Source organism: Mauremys reevesii, linkage group 26 (assembly GCF_016161935.1).
Source record: "Mauremys reevesii isolate NIE-2019 linkage group 26, ASM1616193v1, whole genome shotgun sequence".
NCBI classification, from domain to species: Eukaryota; Metazoa; Chordata; order Testudines; family Geoemydidae; genus Mauremys; species Mauremys reevesii.
The window spans coordinates 6,647,787-6,672,788 of record NC_052648.1 but is presented as its reverse complement, the minus strand read 5'-3'; the positions used below and the strand labels follow the sequence as shown (position 1 = coordinate 6,672,788).

Genomic DNA, 25,002 nt, shown 5'->3' with positions numbered 1-25,002 from the left:
TTTGTTTTTACTTGTAAGCACTTGGGGCTTTTTTCCTCCTGCAGACACGTAAGTTCCCTGAAGAATACATCAGCCTCTGACTTCAGCGATGACATGCCTGTTTATGGGAGTTGTGGCCATTAGCATCACCTCATCAGACCTCACTGCTGAGCAGAAGTAGGCCTGCTCAATATTTGACTTAGAGACCTCCAATAAAACCCAGAGGCAGATGCTGGCAATTCAATCCATGAAAGTCTACAAGGCTCAATGCCCCTTAGAGATGTGTGCCACGCCCAAGGACTATAATGGGGGCTGTGCATGTGTGCAGTCAATGCAGCAGTCAGCAAGGGAACAAACTCCTTTGGGTAGAGAGCACTGTGCACCATCTTCCAGATGAAATGAAACAAATGCCCTGGCCTGCTTGTGGTTAAAGGCGTTACAAAAATACCCTAAGAGCAGGAGTTATTTTTTTCTTCACCCAAAGAAGCTGTAAGTGTACTGTACCAATACATAGCTCTCTCAGCTATACACACACAATTTCCTTGTGCTTTCAGAGGAATGGCTACTTTGCTGGAGATTTAAGTAAATGACTTAACAGGGTTCAAAAAAAGAACTAGGTAAGTTCATGGAGGATAGGTCCATCAATGGCTATTAGCCAGGGTGGGCAGGGAGGTGTCCCTAGCCTCTGTTTGCCAGAAGCTGGGAATGGATGACAGGGGATGGATCACTTGATCATTACCTGTTCTGTTCGCTCCCTCTGGGGCACCTGGCATTGGCCACTGAAGGAAGACAGGATAATGGGCTAGATGGACCTTTGAGCTGACCCGGTATGGCCGCTCTTATGTTCTTAAATTCACATTTTTTTCTACTGCTCTTGTGGTACAGAATGGCCAAAGACCATGAAAACAAAGAAGAGCGTTAGCTGTAAACTAATTTTATTGTTTATGAAAAATGGAATGTTTCATTAACAGAAACTTAAGTGGTGTTTGAACAAAAACACATTTATTACAAAAAAGCAAATGAGTTCACATAGTTTTCAATTACAATATGGCAGATTTTTAATTACATAAATTCAAGGTGACCGTGGGTAACAGAATTCACCACTGTCACCATCTTGCATTCAGAGAAAGTTAAAAATTTCAGTAACGATGGGTGAAGCGGGGATCACTGGGTCTGTTTGTTCTGTCCTGGTTTGCAAATGCTCCTGGCACTCCACTAGCCTGCACTATCTGGCTCTGGTTTCCACTTTGCATGAAGCCTCCACGCCTAGGAACAAAGTCAAACTTTTTAAAATATGTGTTTTAAGCTTCATTGCAAATTTGTAACATTGCTGTGATTTTGTAGTATTTACATTTTTTTAATGATTTTTTATTCTTGAAATAAAATGCACCAGATAAAATCATGGAAACATTACTCAACTGATTCAATTACAACATGCAGAGCGAAAGGAAGTAAAGGAAAAGCTCTGACACAAAAGCTTCTTACCCCGATACTGCTCCTCGATTTATCACATGGCCTGTTCCGGACTGACCAGGGATGCCTCTCTCAGCACCTACAATAAAGGGGAAAGCGTTTAAATAAAAAGAAAGCATTTTTTAAAAGAAACGCCTTCCCAGAATTTTGCTTGCTTGGTAATGCTTTTAAAGCTCAGTATGAGTTTTAACTACCACTAAAAGTTCAACAGCAATAATGCCTAGAAAAACCACAGTCACACTGTTAAGCAGCAAGTATACCTTGCCATCTCTCATGATCCCGTCCCATCACTCCATCTGCACTGCCCTGCCATGAACGATCTTGATGCCCCTCTAACTTTCGACCATGATCTCCCCAGTCACGTCCATCTCTTAAAAAACAAAACAAAAACAAAATGAAAGAAAATCTTCTAAGTGTGTCCATTATCACTTTGATAGCTAACCGTGAAGCCAAACACAGCACCCCATACATAAACTTATTAATATCATTTACCAAGCTATATCTATGCAAATCCTACATTTACAGTGGATACAATCGAATTAGGAAGATTGTTCATAGACTCATAGACTTTAAGGTAAGAAGGGACCATTATGATCATCTAGTCTGACCTCCTGCACAATGCAGGCCACAGAATCTCACCCGCCCACTCCTGTAACAAACCCCTAACCTATATCTGAGTTACTGAAGTCCTCAAATTGTGGTTTGAAGACCTCAAGCTGCAGAGAATCCTCCAACAAGTCTATGAGGGGAGCTACATGTAAATTCACTGCACATCCAGAAGAGAACAGACCCGTGATGGAACTATCTAGAGAGAGGATTTACACTTGTAAAACTGATTCCCACTATGAACCTTCAGAGAGAGTTCATTTGACGTTTTGAAGAGCATGAACACTGGTGAATGACTGTCCTCATTTACATGTACTAACCGGGACTGTGGAGGTATCGTTCTCCCTTCGCTTACTCTTCTGTCAGACCCATAGGCAGCCCAACTGTCCCGTGAGTCCCGCGAGTGACGTTCTGGTCCTCCATGGCGCTCATCTGGATAATGCTGAAAGACACACAGGAATGCTGTAATCTAACTCTCAAATCGGTAAATGCTGGTCAATAGAATTTAGCTAGTGCCACAACCTATCAAGTCACTAGAGCATTTTTTACAAGATTCCACACAGCCCCTCTACGACTGTCTACTTTGTGTGAGCTCTTGGAGCAATATTTTCTCCTTCAAATAACTTTCAAAACTCTTCACTGGTTCCCTTACTACTCTAAGGCTCATTCTGTGAATTAATATTTCTGTGGAATGCAATTTTACTCCAATCCCTTTAACAATTTGCCTTTGCTTCAGTTCTTTCCTCCAGGTTCAAATAACTTTACATAAACTAGTCTCAGTTCAACTCTTAATCTTTGGTAAAGTATCAACAGAATTCTTAAATTTCCGAAGTACCAATCCAGCCCCTACACCTCAATGTTTTTAAAAAGGTGATATTTGTTGCATGGTTACATTTGGCACCTTTGCATTTTCTATAAACCATTTTGCTATATTGAAGACACTGGGTTCTTTGCTGTTCATGGATAGAGTGCCAGAATAATTACCTTACACGTTATATTTACCGATAATACATCTGACAATAATCAGAACACACTTTCTTTTCATCAACTAGCCACAAAAAGAGAATCCATATGGTAACTTCAATCATTTAGACATGTGTTTTTTCCTAGTCTATGACAACTACCGTAGTTAGCAACTGATTTATGCGTTGCACATTCAGTGTGGGAAATCGGTTGTTTATTAAACAGCTGTTGTGTTTCATACCAGTGGCGGCTGCATTTAAGTCCCGTGCGCCCTGGTATCCTTCCAAATGAAAGGCGCCATCTAAATGCACATTTTTATGAAGCAAGAGTTTCAACTTAACCCACCTGCCCATCTCGATCTGCCACTGCCCTTGAAACTTCTCTCCTGCGGTGCAAGAAAGAGAGCAATTCAGTAACAATGGAGATATCTTCCAGTTAAATTACACTGGGGTTTCCAAGAAGTAATCAACATTGAATGCTGGTATTTGTTACACTGTAAAGTATGGAAATGGTAATACTTATTTCATTAGAAATATAATATTAGGAGAAACTGGTTTACCAAAACAAACACATACCAGGGCACTAAAATTATATGTGCCAGTATCACTGAAATGTGCCAAAGCACCTGAAGGGACAGCTCTGTATCAGACCTGACAGGAAGGAAGGAAGGGGACCAAGAAAGGGTACACAATAAACATCACATAAACATGAAGAGCTGGAAAATAATCAAAGAATTCCTTCAGCAAATGCAGTTTAAAAACAAAACAAAACCCTTAACAGCAATATCTGTAGAGCGAAAAAAGCAAAGGCAGTTCCATTACTCTTGTGCCAAGAAGCTAGGAATCAGGAGTGCTAATCCTGTACAGTTGTTATCTAGATGTTCTAGATTTCCACACATGCTTTGTGGGATAGTACAGAAAGTGGCTTTCCTTGTGGTGCTTATTTCCACGCCTTACACAAGTTCACTATGCTTTCCAGTTTCACATTGGCAAACAACATTTTTTCAAAGTCTGACAATATTTTCATAAGTAACATACACAAGCTTGCAAGCAGCAGATACGCATACAGCCATAAGAACGCACAAGTTCTAATACCTACTTTTTTTGCACTATTTTACAAGCAAATAGTAAAGCTGACGCGATATTAAATATTTTGTCTTTTCTTAATTTCAGCTAATACAAGAGGAAAAAACACATCACTAACCTATCCACAGAATGGTCTTGGTATCGGCCACGATCCCGGTGATCAAAATCATGGAAGCGATCTTGGCGGCTAAAATCAGAATGGTATCTATCATCCAACGCCATTCGCTTTGCCTCTGGCCAGTATGAGTCATCTCGCCTGTAAGAAAGTGCACATTTAATACAATATGAAGCAATAATTTTTCCATCTTGCTCTATCTAAACCAAGTCTCACTTCAAGCAACCTGTGGGTTAAGCTGAACATTCAATAGTTATATTTTTGATATGATAATTAAAATCCCTGAAGCGCCAAACTGACTTCTCATTTCAATTTCAGAAAAGAAGCTAATTGCATCAATACCGCACACACCTTAATCTCAGCATATGTTGAAATGAGAGTGGAAAGACTATTTAATCCTTCTGACATCTGTGTTTTATGATTCAAGTCCACAATTTCTACAGCACCTCGTGTAACTTCCCTGGAGAATCTAGTTTCTGTAGGAGTCAAAGGAATAATTGAGTGCTGTCACATAGTATTATGTGCATTGCAGCACAGCTTCCAATTGGCAATTTTTTATTTCTGCATGAATGTAGGTGACTGAATAGGGCAAAAAGAGTGGGTGACTGAGGGCAAAATTCACCCCTGGTGTAACCCCCCAGGAGCACTTCACCAGAATCAAACCAGGGTTGAATTTGTCCCAAGATGACTAGATTTCAGGTATATCATCAAAAAAATAGGTATGGAACCGGACATGTTAAATTCAGGCAACTCACTCTGATATTCCTCTATCAGCCTGCAGCCGTCCCAGACAGACAGACACTGCAAAGGTGAACTGATATCTAGCAGACAAGACACATTTGAGAGCAGTATCATCATTTGTAAAGCTGTGTGCGGCTGGATTGCAAATATTAATATTGTTCAGGGTACCTGGTTAAGAATTCATTTGGAATTAACATCATACACTATTGTATTAACTCATGTTCTAAAATTTTAAGAGTGCGAAAGACCCTAACAATATAATTTAACTCACTGGGCACTCAGCTAGCTATGTAAACTGAAGTTTACTGTGAATACTTGCCCCAGAAACAGACAGATAGTCAAAGTGAAAAGCTGGCAAGGCACAAGTGATTAAAATGCTTCTTGTCTTATATGTAAATCAAGATTTCAAGGACCACACAGAAATCATGAAATTAGCCCAATACCATGATTTTTCCTACAGGTGAGAGGTGGTAGTGGGGACTCAGCTGCTCGTGTGTTGTGGGGGCAGGGAGGGTCTGGCAGCGAGAAAGGGCAGCACTGATAACGCACAACAATTAGGAGCCCCAGCTCAGCCTGCCACACGGCTCCCCCAGCGGGTCCGGGGGAGATACCACTGCACGGGCTGGCACGGAGCTCAGAATGGGATCATCCACTTGGAGCATGGGGGGAGGGGGGAATCCTGCCCTGGCAGAAGGGAGTGGAATGGGGGATGGGTCCTGTCTCACCCTGACCCAAGGGCTCCTCACACACACTTTCAGCTCCTTACCAGCCAGAGCTGCAGTATTTCCCCTGGACTGATTTTGCCCCAGATCCCTAAGTGGCCCCCTCAAGGATTGAACTCCCAACCCTGGGTTTAGCAGGCCAATGCTCAAACCACTGAGCTATCCCTCCTCCACAGTGGACCTATGGGGGGATACTATGGGATGGAGCTCCTGATTGCCATGCATTAAGAACATTGCCCCCCTCTCCCCACCCGCCAGGACGCAGCAGCAGACAGCCTGGGTCAGAGGTGGGCATGAAGAAAGCCAGGCCCCAATCCCTACTAGGCCAGGCTGCATAAAGCCATCGGCTGAGACACGCCTACCCCAACTCCATCCACCCTGCTCCCCAGGATCCAACTGACCTATTGCCACCCAACCCAGGATTGGAATCAGCCTGTTAACCTCCCGAAGCAGCTGCAGCCTTAGCAGGGAAGCAGAAACAGGGACGCTTGCTGTTGGAAAAATTGCAGCACTTCAGGGGGGATTTGGCAGCCACGTGTATCCACTGAAATTTAAATACTTACCCAAGAGACTACTGTGAATGTATTTATTATTTAAAAACACTATTTGCTCAGGTCCTTCCCTAGAAAAGAGCAGCTTTAATGCCAATGAGGAAGATACTCCCACCATTCTACGGGTCAAGGTAGGGGTAGATAAAAGGCTGCTTCAAAGAGCTGGGAGAGAGAAGAGTTCCTTCTCCTCAAGAATCATTAATGTAACTTTAATTCATGTAGCTGCACTTAACACCCCATGGTAATGGATGCCTTAGAAAAGTATGAAATACATCATTTGCTGCGGCTGTTTGACTGCATTGTGTTTTGTAATCTACTTTGGATGTGCATTTACTGCTTTTTGAGTTTATTAATACACATCTGTGTGTTTTGCTGATTGTGCTTATTTAAAAACATCAAATTAACTAGAATAAAATAAACAAACCGAGCTGGAAACAGTGGTGGTGCTCAGAAGTTTAGCAGCTGTTCTAAGAAGAGTTCTTACTAATTGCATAAAAAAAAATCTCACTGATTACAGCCTTAAACTTCCTGCTATAAACACACTCTACAATTTGGAATCTCACCGCAATCACTTACCTTGCATCAGTGTCATAAGGTCTTCTAATTGCCGATCGCCGTTCTTGCTCATAGCGCAGTTGTTCTTGCTGACGACGCAGCTCTTCTCTTTCTCGCTGTATCCGATCCTGTTCCTTCCTCCTTTCTTGCTCAATATGCATCCTCTCTCTCTCCAGCCTCTCCCTCTCCAAACGCTCTCTGTCAAGCCGCTGCCTTTGAAATTCAAGTCTGTCACGTTCTCTCTGAAGCCTCTGTCTTTCATCCCGTTCATGAATGGCTTGAATACGCTGCTCTCGCTCTCGCCGTTCTCGTTCTCTGAAAAGGGAAAGTAGCAGTTTGTTGGTTTTGAAGAGTACCCTACACCTTCAAGTGACATCTTTTTAAGGCTTCCTAGATCTTCTCCCACAACCCAGCTGACTTTGTTATTTTCTACTAAACAAACATCACAGCCACTTAAAATAGTTTTTTAAAAAGTAACAATATACACACGAGCCGAGAGGCAAGAATTTAGTAGGGATAACACCCCCCGCTTTCCCAGGGAGCAGTTTTGAAAATGCTTTCCCGTAAGGTGACGAGTTCTATGTCCCTCTTTACATTCTTCTGGAAGAGAAGCCAGCAGGAATACAACTCCCCGATTGAAGGGAGAGAATAACTTTACTCTCCCTTCAGGGTGACAGTTCAATACAAGCAAAGTCAAAACAAAGGTATTTTAGCAAAGCTTAACGCAAAATTTGAAAATGCCTAACAGAATAACAAAGTTTCTGCTTCTGTTCAAAAGATTTACCTCCAAATCTATTAAAGCTCATGCAATAAACTGCACTAGAAAAATATAAACCCAGAACAATGGACAAAGATACGGGAGACTAAACTTGGAAGCTGAATGTAACTATGCATGAGGTGACAGATAGCTCCAATACAAAATTGTCATTTTCATAACAGACTGTGTCAACAGAACAGTAAAGTGGGTATTCACCCACGAAAGCTCATGCTCCAATACGTCTGTTAGTCTATAAGGTGCCACAGGACTCTTTGCTGCTATCACAGGATAATGATCTCTTGCTACTACATAAATGCAGACATTTTTCAAAGCAGGATAAATGATCCTGTACCATGTTCTCTGAAAATTCGTCCCTTGCATAGTAGTAAGGGTAAAAAGTCATATAAAAACATTCCAGTTTTGCCCTATTAGCAAAGAAGGAATACATTTAATTTCTCTCTGTTACACCAAATGATTCATGTTGGTGCATTAGGGACAGTTCACTGCATTCTAAATATTGAATACACAATATAGTACCCACTACGCCTAAATAAATTTGTTAAAGTGTACACTAAACCACTATGAATCACAAACCCATAAAAAGTCATCGTTTCTGCAGACAATCTGTGATCAGAACAAGGAGCCAAATCTGAATTGTTTGAATTAATAGTTCAATCAGGTTTTAGTGACATCATATTTTACTCCTGGGGGAATTCTGTGTATGTGCAGAAACATGCCCCCTGCAGATTCTCTTTGCTTCCCGCAGAAAAATGGTTTCTGTGGGGAAGCAAAGAGAAGCTGCACCAGTGCTCACTCACCCCTCCCTGGCAGCACTGGCGCATCTGTTCAGGCAGATCAACCCCCAGAAACCTCCCCCAGCTGCAGGAAGCTCTGCACTGGAGCGGGGGGTGGGGAAGGAGAGTCTGGCTGCAGAAGGTGAGGCTCGGTGGGGTGGGGGTTCTGGGTGCGGGGGTCTGGATATACGGGGACTGGGTGGACAGGGGGAGCAGCTCCCCATGCAATGACCCCTTTCCCCACATCCTGGCCCAATCGCTCTTCAGCCACAGGGGGAGGGATCACTGTACGAGGAGCGTAGTGGAGGGTCCAGGCGCTCGGGGGATCTGGATGCACAGGAGTTTGTTGGGGGGGTTCTGGGTGCAGGGGGAATGGGACTCTGCTGGGGACTACAGGTGAAGGTGGTTATGGGTCAGCATGGGTCTGGGTGCTGGGGGCTCAGCGGAGGATCTGGGTGCTGGGGGAGTCGGGTTTGGTGGGGTGGGGGATCAGGGTGCAGCTGGTTGGAGCTCAGTGAGGTGCAAGTCCGGGCACGGGGGGCTCCCAATGCTCAGGGTAGTGATGACACTAAGCTCACCGGCGTCTCTCCGTTTCTCTGATTTCTCGTTCTCTCTGCCTCTGTCGCTCACGCTCTCGCTGTTCTTTGATTTTATCAAATGATAAAATATCTTGTTTCTCCTTGCTCTCTGACTTGCGATCCTGGCTCTTAGTATTCTGCATTTAATCAAAGTAATACATGAACCAGAATAAAAGTATTTGGATTACATTTCCAGAGACCAGATAAGATAAATGCCCACAAATATGACCACTATCATCCCCCCTTCCTTACCAGAGGGACAAATAATTGTAGGCACTTTGCAGGTGAACAAGAAGGAAGAGAGCCCTAGGAAGCACCAATAATTTGGCTACAATTTTTGAGGAGTGAGTCTGCCAGCTAGTTTTGTCTCTGGTACAACACAAACCATACCACTTTAAAGGTGTAGTGACACCCGCTGCTCCCCACACTACACATCTGGAGCAGCATGAGGTCTTAATGGCTTTGTTCCATTAAATATGTGCAACTCTGCCTAAAGTACCAGTGAAGAAAGCTATAGCATAGACAGGGCATAATCATTTACCAATATAGTGTCATATTACTAGCCAAATCCCCTTATTTACAAAGAACAAGAACAATTTTCAAAATGCAAGTCAGATACTCTGCAGAGGTACAGGGAAAGTTGGCTTAAATCTATTTTCAGAGATAAGTTTTCTATTGAAATTGTACTTACTCTCTCTTTTGATGTGGTAGCGGTTTTCACACTAATAACTGGTTCGCCTTTGGATTTATCCATTATTACTGTCCTTTCAATTCCTCGACTTCCTAACATGAACCAAAAAAAACCCAAAGATTGTATAATGAATAGCAAACTGTAGCAAGAACAATCTAATATATCTTAGATGTTTTTTATAAATATTACGACAGCAGAACTATGTTTTTTTTGTTTTGTTTTTTTAAGTGAGAGGCTGGAGGTTAATTTTTTTAGCGTGAATATGAGATTTATATAAAAGAAAATGGAGTATTAGTAAAATTAGTAATTCGGAATGCATGCTTTTGCGAACTTTGGGAAACAAAAAAAATAATGGGAGATTACAGTAAGACTTCTGATGTTACTTGAAGAGGACAAATAAAAATTCAAAATAGTGAATTTAAGTCCACTTTTGCACTTTAAAATGTTTCTCATTCAAAAGACAGACCATGAACTGCACCAGATTATATACATATCTGCAAAGCTTTAGACTAAATTTGCTTCCTGCTTATAATCAGAAAAGTTTCACAGACAATAAAAAAGGATGCAAAAATCATACATTTTTATTCTTTCCACAAATTTTGCAGTTTTATAAATCTAAACCCACTATGCCCTAAATCAAGGAGCTGCTGCTCTGTTGAGTCTGACAGAGAAACAGCATAATGCTGTATGAATTAACATCAACCATTTATCTTAAACTTGTTGGAATACCATCTGTAGCTGAATATAATAAATATTCTAAATTGCAACAACTTAAGTAGAATAATAAAGACTTATTTAAATTAGCTGGGCCTTCATAATTAAAATGTATTTTATACTACATGTGAGGGGTTTTTTACAATGTAAAAACATACTTTGTTCAGAACAGAAAAATCCTTGAAAAAAACGAAAAGCATTTATCTACAATGTCATCAAATTTCAAGTATTTTGAAGAACACTAAATTGCCACAAATATTTAGATTACGGGTCTAAATTCCAAAGAATCAACAGTTCTCAAATAGTTCCCTATTTGTACTCCTTTTTAAACCACACGGTATTGAATATTATGAAAAACTTTTCCAAAGAATTCTCCGTGTTTTATCACTTTCCCCACCGATTTCACTGGAAACGGCAAGACAATCTAATCTAATCTATCTGTATGTCTGGAAAGTCAACCTTTTGTCACTTCATTGTCTATATGAACCATGTCTGTAATATAGTTCTCTACTTAGAAAGCAGCTTACATTACCTGATTTGCTAGTCCTAGAGCGATTGGAGGACGTAGTTTTCTGTTCATCTTTCTCTTTTCCTTCTTTTTCATCTTTTCCATCTCTCTCTGTTTTCTTAGTATCATCTTTTTTATCTGTCTTCTCATCCTTTTTAATACTGACAGACCTATAAATAAACTGAGCTTTAACAGTACAGTACATAGGAACACAGTTATCTGTACAAATCCACTACTTTTGGATTTCTACACGAACCACAAAAGACATCCAAAAACCGAAATTTCATAAGCTCTTCCAATTTGCCAAATCCTGAATGCACACATTTGCACACATTTTCCTTAATTTAGCTGACTAAATATGAAAGCTAAAAAGATCCAAAGAAAATAGAAAGGTGATCCTTTTGAATATTAAGTTTTCCAAATTGCTAATAATTCAATCCATAATGAATCTTCATATATAGCTCACTTTCCCATTTAAAAACAGACATGCATAGAGTGAACCAGAGTAGGATAAAAGCTTTTGCAAATATGTTCTGCTGTAAGAAACTACTGAAGTAAAAGTCAAATCAGTAATCAGGAGTCTGGCAAGTAAATTAAATAGAGAGTGTAGCATCTAAGGGCATGTCTTCACTAGCAATGTTAAGGTGCTGGCTGCGGCAGCGCTTTAACGTGGCTGTGTAGTCGTGGCATAGCACTGGGGGAGAGCTCTTCCAGCGCTATAAAAAAACCCACCTCCACGAGGGGAATGGCTCCCACCGCTGGTGCACTGTCTACACTGGCACTTTACAGCGCTGAAACTTGCAGCGCTCGAGAAAGGTGTAGCGCTGTAAAGTGCCAGTGCAGACAAGCCCTAAGAATACTGTGAAATGGAATGCCCCTCAAATAAGCAGTAGAGGCAATCTTGCCCCCAGGAAAATAAATATTAGCAGACATCTCATGACCCATTCCAGCAGCCCTTTTAGAAATTGAGATTAGTCTTTCAATGAAGCTTCCTAAGTAACAGGAAGATTTGAAAATTTAGAGAGCTGACCCAGTTCCATTAAGATTACAGGAAGGCCCTTTAATACTTCATTTATGAGGACAAGATATAAGAAACAATCATGATGACCATGGTGTCTATGCTGGTTTACATAAAAATGAACTGGATCAGAAGATACCAATATAGGGCCCAAAACAATATGACCAGGTCCCAAGCTACAAATAACTGGATTAAGCTAATATGGAAGGAAAAGCCACACTACACAGTGCTTTACTGCCACTGAGGATTCTTGGTCACCTTATTTGTCTCACATATTCAGAATACTAGTATTCCAGAAGACACTATTTCTCTCTTTCTAGTATCCTTGAAGGGCATGAATGATTCCAAAGGGAAGCAATCACTGTGATACTGAACATAGCTCCAGATGTTAGTTACTGCAAGTGGTACTGAACTGTCACATTCAAGAAGTACAAGATTTAGCAAGGCTGGTCAGGCCTAAGAAAGGGAACGATCATTACAGGAATCGGGAATCTGACATGACACGCTCTGAAGGCCTAAGATATTGAAGTAAAGTTTGCACCACTTTAAAAGAGAAAGCAGATCTAGGATTTGGAAACAGAAGTATGAACTGAAATCTAAGCAAAGCCAGGTGTACACTAGAAACTTCTGCTAATATAATGTCAGTTAGCGGCGTCATTTTTATGACATTTTTATTCGGGCAAAAGCCCTAGTGCAGACATAGTTGTACCAGCAAGAGTATCTTTGCAAGTATAGCTTATTTCATTTGAGGAACTGGTATAAGCTATACTGGCAAAAGCACATTTCTGATAAAATATGCATCTACACTAGGAGGATTGGACACTCCAGTTACACCAGCAAACCTTTACCAATGTAGATTAGACACGAGACCTTTTCTGACTTTAAAGAGGTATCAGACATGGATCTTATAAGACTGACTTGATGCACACAAGTTAACTTTTAATTGTATCACTAAAAGCGAATTGTATAACTAAGTCAGAAATGTGCGTACCAGGGTAACAAGACAGCTCTGAGGCCGTGAAAGCAAATGTAGACTACTGAACTGAAGCAGGTACGCAAGTTTGAATAAAGGGGTATCTATGAACTTTCAAAGAAAGAAACCGACTACAGGTTATAATCTCTTGATAGTTCCATTTCATAGACTCTCAAGGTCATAAATACAGGATCCATGAAGCAAGATGTGCAATGCAATAAAAATGCTTATTCTTCCTTGATATCAATCAATACTTCAGGTGCAGCATGAAACAACAAAACATGTTTGGGTACTTTATAAACAGTAATTTCAATAAAACTAAATTCTGTTAAACTATTATTTGTCTTTCACAGTTAGTTTGCTTTTTAAACCAACTTTACTTTTCAGACTTGGAATCTGTAGAATGGTGCCTGTCTCTTTCCTTCCTCGCTTCACTTTCTTTTTTGTCTGAAGGTTTTTTCCCGGCTGGTTCATTTTTTGCCTGGAATAGTATTTGCCAAAAATATAATCAATTACAAGTCTGAGGTCATTAATGCATGCACTCTTATATTTTCATTATGGTATCCATCTTGGAAAATTACCACTTACTTTTTCTACAGAGATCATTTTCCCATGTAACTCTGTTCTGTGGAGGTGACCAATACATTTGGTGGCTTCCTCAGATGTTGACATTGTAACAAAACCGTAACAGCGAGCCCCAGGACTGCGAGCATTAGTCACCACTTTTGCACCAACCACCTTTAAGAAATGGTATTTTTTTTATTATTGTTTTTGCAACACCTTCAACCATACAGTCTCAGACTTTGACTCATAGATTTTAAGGTCAGAAGGGATCATCATGATCATCTAGTCTGACCTCCTGCACATTGCAGGCCACAGACCCTCACCTACCCACTCCAGTAATAGACCCCAAACCTCTGGCTGAGTTACAGAAGTCCTCAAAATCATGATTTAAAGACTTCAAGTTACAGAGATTCCACCATTTATCACTTAATTGATACAACATACTTGGTATACAGAATAAAATGCCAGCTATGCCACGTGTACCAGGAACATTGGTTTTGTACCAGGAACACTGGAACACCATTTTCATTATTTATTATTTGTATTACCATAAAGTCTAGAAGCCCCACGCATGGGCTAGGACCCCAAAGTGCCAGGTGCTGTACAAACAGAACAAAAAAGACAGTCCCTGCCCCAAAGAGCTTACAGCACTTCTAAGAAACCACCTGACTTCAGTTGTCCAGATTTTGATAATGGCATCACGGTTACATTTTGGAACAGAGGTGTATCCAATTTGGCCATTAGTATTCTAAAAATGTTGTGCTGAAAAGTACTGTACTTATCATAGTGAAGTATAAACACTAACAGAGTTTCCCTTGATGCCAATGGCAGTGCCAACATTACTGAAAAGACCAGAGTTTAAAATTCTAGAGCATATTCTAGTACTCCTGAAATAAGCGATCTTATGCTGGCGTTTCCATCCTGACAGTATCAAAATTAATACAAAAAACGTAGATAGTGCTACTATTGTAGTATGCTCAAAAACACTAATTCGGTTTATGTAGTGTGACGTGATAACTGCAAAATGAACATCCTCTCTGCAGCACTGACCAATATCAGTGCACTGCCTTATTAACATCACCATTAATATGACATGGTTAATATACTTCACTTAAATTATATAAAAAATTAAAGGCATAAATCTCCACATGAACATAACCAATTTCTTTATTTAATCCCGTAACACAATGTAGCATTTACATATATCTCAAAATACATCTGCAGTAGTACGACTTTCACTGGAACACTTATAAGCATGTTCAACATCTCAAAGTTGGCCTTTTCTGAAGAGATAAATGACATAAGGAATGACTGAGTCAGAAAAACCTCAATGACTTGGGGTTGGGTCTAAACTGAAAAGTTAGGTCAACCAACTATGTTGCTCAGGGGCGTGAAAAATTCCTACTTCTGAGTGATATACTTAAGGCAACCTAACTCCCGGCACAGACCATGCTAGATCCAAGGAAGAATTCTTCCTTGACCTAGCTACTGTGTCTCAGGAAAGTGGATTAACTACAGCAACCAGAGAATCCCTCCTGTTGCTGTAGTAGGTGTCTACACTGAAGCACTACAGCAGTGTAGACATATCCTCCGACTGCCTCTCACGTAGCAGTGGATCCAAGAAGTCCACCAGCTAACCCTTCAGAGCATCCCGGTGAATTTTTTTCTATAAATGGGAAAAGCCATTTGAGGAGAAGGGAAAGAAGTGGCTACCAGCTGTTCCAGATTCCACTTCCGTGCTGACACTAAAAAGCTCCAGGAGGAACCATGCTGTCACTGACTGGGTTTCTCATAGTAGCAACTATGGAAGGATCACCACCTAAGCCAATACTGTTTGAGACAGCATTAGATTTCAGGGGGATAACCAGGCGGTGAAGCAGTGACTATGATGTGGAAGGTGCCAGATCCTCGGCTCTGCCACTCCTGTATTCAAACAGGGATGCCACCTCTCATGGACACCCTCTGCAGAGGGGTCAATCTGGGCAACCATTGCATTACTTTATCGGATATTTCTGAGAACGTTTTGACAGAGGACTGCCCTCGGGGAGGGGGGGGGGGGGAGATTTTCAATGGGATAAAAGGCAGCCAAGAGCCCAGCTCCCTTTGCCTCTGACTTTGGAAATCTGACCCTCAATAATTGACAATTCTATGTGCTATCAGCTTAGCCTGTTCAGCCATACAGCCAGTTCACTCCCATTTTCCTCTTAGGGTTTTACACAAGTAGGCAGAAGACAGAATTTATTTCAACACGATACTCATTATTACATAAACAATAGCGAGATTTTAAGTCACCATTTAATTTTAATAAGTTGTTTAAGTAAAAAAATTGCATTTAATGTAAAAGCACTGTATATAAAAATACATACCTTTCCATATTTGCTGAAAAGGTTCTTCAAGTCTGTAGCTCTGGTAGAGGAGGAAAGTCCACTAACCCACAAATTTCTACCAGAACTGCTACTTGTACGACCTAATTCAAAAATAAATCACTCCTGTATCAGAAAAATGTCACAGTGAAAAACAACTGTCCTAGAAACTCCATTTCCTTCAGTCACAGACCATTTTGATCTTAAAAATATTGAGCACTTTTAAATACATGCAGTTTCAAACACACTATTTCTTTTGACATAACTACTGGTATGACATGGTTAATATCAAAGCCCCTAGCCTGTTTGCCAAAAGCTGGGAATGGGTGACGGGTTGGATCACTTGATCACTCGTTCTGTTCATTCCCTCTGGGGCCGCTGTCATTGGCCACTGTCGGAAGACAGGATACTGGGCTAGATGGACCTTTGGTCTGACCCAGTATGGCCATTCTTATGTTTTTACGACATGCAGAATAATGAAAGTATAAGAAATTTTCATCTACTGAAAGCCTGATTCTACTAGACAATGGAGAATATTGTTGGAAACTTGAACACCTTTGAAGAGTGCCACAAAGGTAATAAATCTTATCATGAAGCATTAGATAAAATTTCTGAAAACCTTGCCTTTGTTTTAATCAATAAGCAAGAAGTTTTTATACAGAATTACATTAAATTGAAATGGATAGTACCATGAAACATACCACCTTATGTTAGTAACTTTAAATGGAATCAATGTTTGCCATGCACTAAAAGCTAACCACAATTATCATAAAGCTCAAGGATTCATTGCATTGACAATCTTGATTAGAAATGATCAGAACCTATATTAAAAGTAGAAAGCAACTTTTTACAGCCAAGATTATATTTTCAAAGATGCACCCCAGTCCTATAAACACACCTGCACTTAATTTTACTACTGCAAGTAGTCCCATTGACTTCAATAGGATTGCACTGTAGTAAAATTAAGTATATGCCTAAGTGTTTGCAGAATCATGGCTAAACAATGCAATTGAAATGTGTTCTCAATTACTCCCTTGGATCTTTGATGGATGTAGAAGAATAAGATTTAGTATTATAACGTTTTTCCAAATCAGTCAATCTTACAACGCACCTTTCTCATCTTTTGAGACCGTCTTTGTGTCTGCATCCTCAACAGAGCTAAAGACAAAAAGCAGTGTTATTCAACCAGGAAAAAGTGAAAATAACTCTTAATTATGTGTGCTAGAATTCAATACCTACCAGAAAATTAGTTGTGAAATAAAAGACACCTTTGCAAACTTTTTCAAATCTGGTATGTGGGAAGTCAGATGTTTAAACAGACAATTAATTCTGTTTGCCAGAAGATAAAAATTAGGAAGAATTTAAGAAAACAACCTTTGAAGGTTGAGGAAAGGAAGGAAATCAAACCATCAGTTAAAAATTGCACAAGAAGAAATAAAAGATTCTTTAGGAATAGACTACAATTTCATCAGTCTTGCTGGCCAATTGAAGGAAACAGCTTATTTGCATCACTTAATGACCAATGAAAAAGATAGCATCTGGTCTAAAACTGAGAAAAAACAAACCTCTTTTTCTGATCACCGCCCTCATTGGTAGAGGACTCTTTAGTAGCAGATGATTCTTCAGAATTAGCTTTGTCTTCTGTTTTCTTGGCATCTTCTTTACTATCTTTGGTTTCAAGACCTGCATCTTTATCCGCTGTTTCCCCACTAGAGGCTTCCAGACCTTGTGATGGTTTGCTACTCTGATCACTTATTACTAAAGATTCAGAGTCCATTTTCTCTTCATCTATTGTCTGTTCACTTGTCTCCCCTTTTGCTACAACTAAATGCTTTGCTTCCTTCCTTGAAAGATCTTGTGCTGACTTGCTGTCCAAATCTAAAGCATCTTCCTCCGACTGACTGGCAGCAAGAGCGTCCTCTTCCTCTGCTAGCTTTGTGCCTGCCACGGCGTTACTTGCTTCTTGTGCATATGGCTGCTCCACTTCGGAAATGTCTTCTTTAAGTGGTTCAGATTTACAAGTTTCCCCCAAAATGTCGAGTATTTTCTCATTTTCTACGGATTTAACAGGAATAGAATGGCACAAGATTTAATCACCAGGGAAATAAAGCAATCACAAATGTGGAACTGGCATGGTTGCCACACTAACACCAAGAGAAGTTCTAAGCTACACAGAGATTGGAAAACCCTAATGTACACAATATTAAAAGTTCTAAACTATCTGCAGTCTAGCAAACTATTATATTAAAGCCTGAAAGCTACATGGAAGAAAAATGCCCAATAAACTTAAACACACAACCTTCTGTCTCGTCCTTGACGGTCTTCTTCAAGTTGAGTTCTAGTTCTTCCTAAGTTAGCTTCCAAAGTCCAAGATGCTTAACTGACTGCATCAATTCTTTGACAGTGCAATTCCCAAATTCCTGTGAAATTCTTTTGGCAGAACAGTCCAACATGAAAACCGGAACATCTTCTGATGGTGCGTGAGTATGTTTGCAGTCCAGAAAAGTGAACAGTATCTGTATGAAATTTCCATGAAGAAACTCTGTCTTCCTTCTTCTGAAATCCAGGCACTCTTTAATTTTAGTTCCCTACTATAGTATTACACTACCTGCACTCCTCCACTCAAAATTACAGCGTTAATGTACTGTGTGATATCACAAGATCTGTTTTGCGTGCAGAACCTTCAAGTTTTAAGGCTTAGGTTAATTAACATACTTACTTAAAGAGGTTTTAAAGCAACCACTTTATCACAATGAATGTATTTCTCAAATAACAGAGATGACACTGTCACAGACCTGGTGATATGACTGGGTTTCCAATCTCTATGATCCTTGAATGATCTGGACTGTGCACCATTAGAATAATGCACACTATAGTAATGCAGTTAAATAAAACAAATAAGGGTACAAGAGGAATTTGGTGCAAGAGCAAAACCATTTCATAGCTTAACTTTTTATTTTCTTCCCCCCAAAACAGTACCTGGCTCCAAAGGTAGTTCTTCAATTTCCTATAAGGAAAAAATACATATATTACAAAACACTATCCTATGTAAAGATGCTGAGCTTGGCTAAAATTATTTACAAAACAGAATATAGGAAAAAATTACTGTAAGTTTTATTAACTCTTACAAACCTTGAAAAAGGTTAGATTTTAAAACAAATTCCTTAAAACAATCATTTTTAGAGTAAGATTTTAAGGTAAGTACGTTATAATTTCCACAGATGAAATATAAATACAAAAAAACTCTAAGACTACTTGGAATCAGACTCATACACTAAGTGTTTTTGTGGGCATTCAAAGCACATTACAGGGCTACGGCCACGTCCATCATATAAAGGATGGGGGGAAAAAAATCAAAATAGCGCTATTAGTCAGCTGAAGTGTACACTGTACTGTTCACTCTAACGCCTTTAAAATACAGGCAAACAAATCATCAGACAACAGTTTTATAAATACATGTGCCTATGTGAGAGATACCATTTTCCCAACACTATGTAACTACAACAAATTTGATTTGCCGAAGTACAAGTCACCTACAACTCCTGTTGAAGTCAACGGGAGCTGTGGATCCTCCAAACTTTTGAAAAGCAGGCCCTATGTTTCAGTTAATTTATATCACACCCAATTATGGTAACAATGAACAGTATAAAAATGAGTGTATACAAAAGTCTGATGGTATATGAAATATAGCCAAGTATATGACAGTTATATTTTGACAGTAAATTATTTGGAACAAAGCATTTAAAAAGGCTCAATGCTTCCAATCACCAGGCAAATTCAACATAGGGAGAGGTACATAATTTTGTTACTATGCATAATATGATAACAGTGAATTACAAAAACAAATTCTAAGTTATCTGAATATAAGAATTAGGTGTTTCTATTTTCCTGCCAGAAACTAAGCTCTTTATACAGCATGTGTTATTGCTGACATTAAATTTAAGATTAAAAAAAGAATTTACCTTCACTACAGTTAAATCAGAAGAAACATCTAAACTGTTTCCAGCATCCTCAATTTCTGCCTAAAAGAATAAATAGGAAAAATATGTCACTCTATCCAGAAGATTCATCACAGCTTTATTGATAATGAAACCTGAATGAGAAATTGTGAGGTTGGTAAAATATTTTATCTGATTTTTTCCAGATAACTGCTATTAAGCAAATATTTGCTAGCATTCAACAGAGCAACAAAGGTGAAAAATGGTTACAGATGACTGCATTTAAAAAAAAAAAAAATAGAAACACAGGCAATGAGCTCTCTCTCTCTGTCTCCAGGCTCTGCTTGCCTACTTTAAAAGTCTGAGCTTTAAAAAAAAAAAACTTTCAATGTTAACAGAAAATTCTATATGGCATTTTTGTTTGCCTTTCAATCACAGCTACAAAACAAAGCAAGAAAGTCAACTTCTAAACAACAAGTTGATCTATTTAAATACTGCTTGGAAAATCTCAGACTTCATTAGTTTTACCTTAACAATATAATCAAATCTGAATTGTTTAACTACTTTCTTAGTTATTCCTGCAGTTTCTAAAGTGAACCAAAAGCAGCTCCCTGGATCCCCATAACCCTGGCTGGAGACAATGCATGTCAGAGGTAATATCTGTGCTCCCTATCTTTTTTCATTGTCCTACTGTATGTTTCAAGTGAGTTTTAACTTGTAGATTCATGAGAAAGATTATCGTCAACCATTAATGAACAAAGCTGGAATGGCAGTCTATTACCAGATGATAAGCACAAAAAGCCAGCATGAAAACATTCCAAATGTCAGAATGGGAGCCTCAAAGCTTACAAGAAATTTGAAATACATTGAATCAGTCCAGAAGCAACATACTGTGCAATTATGAAGTCAATCAACTAAAGCATTTGGATCCCTCACTGCCCTCCAGAATAAAGGAAAAAAAGAGAAAATGGGAATGTAAACTGAACGCAAAATAGAGAATTCAAAGATTTAATAAAAATTATGCTTTCTAGACTACTACTACTACTACTACTGTGGGTAGCAATATGATGCATGCAAACAAAACCTACAGCAAATGTTTTAAAATCAAGAATGCTATTTCCACAAACAAACAAAAAAAAATCAATGGCCATAAAAATTTAGATCCCCAAATTATTTCTGCTATTGTTTAGATAATGGTGCACTATTTAATTTGAAAAAAAATAATTCTGATTCCACACATGTAAGAGATCCATACCATCACTACTGGTATTTCTCTTGATTCTTCTTTAATTTCAGAAAACTGTGGAGATGCCTCCAAGTTACCTACAGCATATTCTGTAGGCTGATCTGGAAGTTCTTTCATTTCTGCATCAGCATTTTCTTTACTATCAGACAGTGAGTCAAGAATATTATCAGCACTGTAATCCTCTCCGCAATCTACAGCACTGCCATTATCTATTTCAGCTTCATCTAACACACTAATATCCATCATGTCAATATCCTGCAAGTTATCCAAACTTGCTTCAATATCCTCCTGTAAAAAGAAAAAAAGTATATATAATAGTCATTGTGACTTGAATGCAGCACTATTCTTTTTCACCTCAAATGTGGTTTCACATACCTGCCCATCTCCAGAATCCTCCTCCAGTCCATTATCTTCAACTCCCTCTTCTTCTAGTCTACGCCCTAGTAACATTATGATTATTAGAATGATGAATTCATACATTGCTATTTTTTAGATGTTTCTTCCTAAAATAGGTATTAAATCCAGTTTCTTACAGAAAAGAAACATACTTTGCCTTATTTTCAACAGTCCTATAACACTGAACATCACATTTCTTTTCATAAGCTACAATAAAAGTTCTGAATGTTCAACAAAACATAAGTTGACAAGACTAAGCTAAAAGTTTCCTTAGGCTGACTATGCATGACTGTAGTGTTTAAGTAACTTAAAGACCATTAATTTTCTCTTTTCAAAACTTTATTATAATGATCTGTCTAAAAGTCTCACTACTTCAGGAATTCATTCAGCAGCTTGATCCATAACATTAGAAGTAACACTCATTACTGAAACAACACACTTCAGTTCTAACACAGATCAACAGGGAACACATGAAAACAGACAATTTCTCACACATTTACAAGTGTAATTTCCTCAAAGAATACAAGCACAGTAGAACAAGAAAGGGAGAGAGGTTTTAGAAATAGCCCTTCTACAATGAGAAACATCTCAGCTTGAACATTTTCATTCTATTAACATGATGAAATGTTGCAATCGTGTTTTAGGTATTTTCTGGGAAGGGAAAAATTAGCCAAAATAATTTACAAGTGAATTTAATCCACCCAATGTTAAGAGTGACTAACAGCATCGGTCTGAGCCAGGCATAGTATTGTTAGGTGAGTATTTGTGCATCACCAACAACTCCTCCACATCTAACGCACTTCAAAGCTTTTAACAATTTTATATTAGGCATTTAAATAGAAGTCAGACCTTTTTTAAAATCCCTGTTGTACACAATTCTAGTAATAAAACAGATTCTATCTTTAGATTATTTATGTTGCAGTAACACCCTCCCCTAATTTCAGAAGTAGAGAAATTTCTTTCATACACAGCATAAAATGACTTCTGACCATTAGAAATCTAATGGCTTGTTTTTGTTTAAGTGAAACCTGGTATTCTGTAATTATAAATACCATCTGAAACTTATGCCTAAATAAATTTGTTTGTCTCTAAGATGCCACAAGTATTCCTCCTTCCTTTTGCTGATACTGACTAACGGGCTACCACTCTGAAATCTGATACCTGAAGCAAGCTTTCCAGGTAAATAGGAAATTAAAGGTAACCATGACAGCCCTTTAACTACAACAATGCAAATGCATCACTGTTATAAACGCTACAGATTTTAAAACTGTAAGGAATTCTAAACCTGGGGTATGAAACTTTTAACTTGAAGTACTACATTTATGGTCTTCACATGTGGCACACCTATTAAATGACTTCCCCTTCTGCCTTGCAGAACAGAGAGAACAGTATATACTGAATTAAGTTTCAACAGGAATCAATTTATTTGATATTTAAAAGTTTGTGTTTGAGTCTTCAATGTGCTATTTGTTGTAAAATCTTTAGAAACTCCTTTTGAGATTTCACCTTCCATCACACAAACCGCTATTCTATATTTGTCATGTAGCTGGTTGCCATCTCCATATATCAACAGGAACGTGAAAAATACCTGAAAAGCATATATTAACTTCCTGCTGCAGACTAAGTTGGGGGAGCTCATATATATTGATTAAATTTATCACATCAAATCAGTAACGCATTTTAATTTTAACATTTTGGTTACATGCTGAAATAAGTTAACATCCTAACCTTTCACCTCTAGAGGCTTTGGCTCAAATTCTGAATATGGTCATAAGGGTAAATTAATTTGGTTGTCTCACCCTGTTCCCCATTTGTCCACAACCTGACAGGGCTAGCAACCTCACCACAAAATGCCAAACTAGCCTCCTGCAAAGACACATCATGATAAATTTTCACTGACTTGGCAGTAGAAGTCAATCCTTTCTAAGCTGGTCTTTCAGGAAACGTTCATTAGCGATCCAACAAACTTTGTTTGGGAGTATTCTCAGTTATCCACCGCCCTGTGATTAATATTGAACAAAATGTGCAATTCACTAATGATGGACTTGGTATCATACCCCTGACTGACTGAAACTCACTCACATAAGTATGGAAGAGAGTCAGTAACACAAGATGTTGATGGTAAGATTATCTGCACTGGCCTAAACCGTACATTTTATCTTACAGTGCTCCTGTTTGTGCTATACCTGCCTCAACCAAATACTATTAATCACGAATTCAGCACCATAAATTCACACACACTGCCAAAATTAAGACACAAATACTTTTCAGAGGGAAAGCAGGGAAAGAAAAGGAAGGGAAGCTAGATTCTGTTTTGTAGGTGCAAGAGCCAAGAAAAAAAAATCCTCTCTCAACTCCCTTGTACCTTTGCTGCTTCTCTTTGGTGTTTTCTTGATAGTTATCTCTGACACCACTGGAATTTCATCAGGATTTCCCCCTTCATCCTCAATAGCCTATTGGAAAAAGATATAAAGCCACTGTTTATTTACAGAGCCCTGTTGGTCTTGGGTACTAAACACACCAGAGAGAAAAATGCTGTCACTAAAACCTTGCATGCAATACAAGTGGCACCAAATGAAAGTGAAACACCAAAAATTCCCAGGCACCGGTGAACGAGCAAAATGTGTGCCAGTGTTTCCTAGAAGGCACCCCCATCTCCCTACTCACCCACCCCTCCCATTGCCCCCACGTGATCAGATGAATGACAGGTTCTCCGTTTCAAGGAAGTGGAGAACGGCAGCCATGGATGGCTTTGGTCAGTGTAGCCACAACACGTGTCGCGCACCCTGCTCCCACCGTCCGGCCTCGGGGTAGTGAAGGTCTGCAATACGCACTGCACACACAGCCCCTGCCTGCGGGCAGACTCGGACACGGGGCCCGAGGCCTGAGCCAGCAGGTGCCATGTGCACGAAAGGGAGGGTCTGCGGCTCGGGGCTCCCCCGCTGTCATGGGGCTCGAGACAACCACCCTGGGGCGGAAGAGGAGGGAGCACGTGATCTGCACCGACCGCTCCAGGGCGCTGCAGGAACAGCTCGCGCCGGGGCCGGTGGAGTCACGTGACACCTCTCGCTCGCCACTTGGCGCCATTTTCTCACCAGTGTCTCCCCCCAGCCCGGGAACGCGCGCCTCCCCCCCCCCCGTCTCCCTTCCTCCCTCCCTCACCTTCCTGAGCCGCTCCATCAGGACGCTCTTGTTGCCGCCGCTGTCCAGGTTGCGGCGCTTGAGCTCGGCCCGCAGGTCGATCACCCGCAGCTCGCTCAGCCGCCGGGTCTCGGGCTCCGAGCCGGGGGGAGCCGCCCCGCCCAGGAGCGCAGACTCCCCCAGCCCGGCCGCTGACTGACTCTCCGCCATGACCCCGCTGCTGCTCCGGCTCTCACGCGCGCAAGCAAGCGCCGCGATCCTAGCACAAAATGGTGGTGACGAAGCCGCCAGAGAGAGACACGCACAGGGGCTGCGACGCAGGCGCACTAGGGAGAGACTATGGAGCATAAGGGCTGCGCGCATGCGCCATAGCCTTGCCTGCGTAAAACGACTCTGAACCTGGCGCATGCGCCTGAGCCGCTTCAGGGCCGCAGTAACCCGCATGCGCAGTCAGCATGCACGGTTACGGCGTGTCTGTCCTACAATGGAGAGCCGCCCTTCTGTCTTGAAACTCGTGCGCCTGCGCATACC

The 25,002-nt window shown here is 40.1% G+C and overlaps 1 protein-coding gene across 6 annotated transcripts; it reads right to left on the bottom strand.

The window, feature by feature from the left end:
- Positions 1 to 964: 964 nt before the first annotated feature.
- LOC120391716 (scaffold attachment factor B1-like) lies at positions 965 to 24,944 on the bottom strand. 6 transcript variants are annotated; one of them, XM_039515734.1, is made up of 21 exons: positions 24,493 to 24,944; positions 23,696 to 23,783; positions 21,310 to 21,374; positions 20,944 to 21,222; positions 19,713 to 19,772; positions 18,730 to 18,757; positions 17,316 to 17,805; positions 16,862 to 16,908; positions 15,754 to 15,854; positions 13,412 to 13,561; positions 13,204 to 13,304; positions 10,857 to 11,002; positions 9,611 to 9,702; positions 8,920 to 9,056; positions 6,812 to 7,105; positions 4,225 to 4,362; positions 3,367 to 3,406; positions 2,379 to 2,500; positions 1,713 to 1,822; positions 1,465 to 1,531; positions 965 to 1,245 (listed from the first exon to the last, which is right to left on the bottom strand). In XM_039515734.1, the coding sequence occupies exons 1-21, from the start codon at positions 24,913 to 24,915 to the stop codon at positions 1,119 to 1,121; spliced, it is 3,105 nt and encodes a 1,034-aa protein (XP_039371668.1). In that variant the 5' UTR covers positions 24,916 to 24,944; the 3' UTR covers positions 965 to 1,118. The 6 variants fall into 6 exon arrangements, 4 of the variants coding, with proteins under 4 accessions (XP_039371668.1, XP_039371669.1, XP_039371671.1 ...); XM_039515735.1 differs by having other exon boundaries at positions 21,016 to 21,222; XM_039515737.1 differs by lacking the exon at positions 24,493 to 24,944 and adding an exon at positions 24,165 to 24,279.
- Between the last annotated feature and the right edge of the window lie 58 nt (positions 24,945 to 25,002).

What these genes read in the sequence shown, in the direction of transcription:
- LOC120391716 (XM_039515734.1), bottom strand. Translation starts at nt 24,915, where the DNA reads ATGCGGGTTACTGCGGCCCTGAAGCGGCTCAGGCGCATGCGCCAGGTT. An exon ending in AGAACTACCTTTGGAGCCAG is followed by an intron (nt 17,806 to 18,729) that starts GTACTGTTTTGG and finishes TTAAATCCGTAG; the next exon opens with AAAATGAGAAAATACTCGAC. An exon ending in GGCGGTGATCAGAAAAAGAG is followed by an intron (nt 16,909 to 17,315) that starts GTTTGTTTTTTC and finishes TTTTGTCTTTAG; the next exon opens with CTCTGTTGAGGATGCAGACA.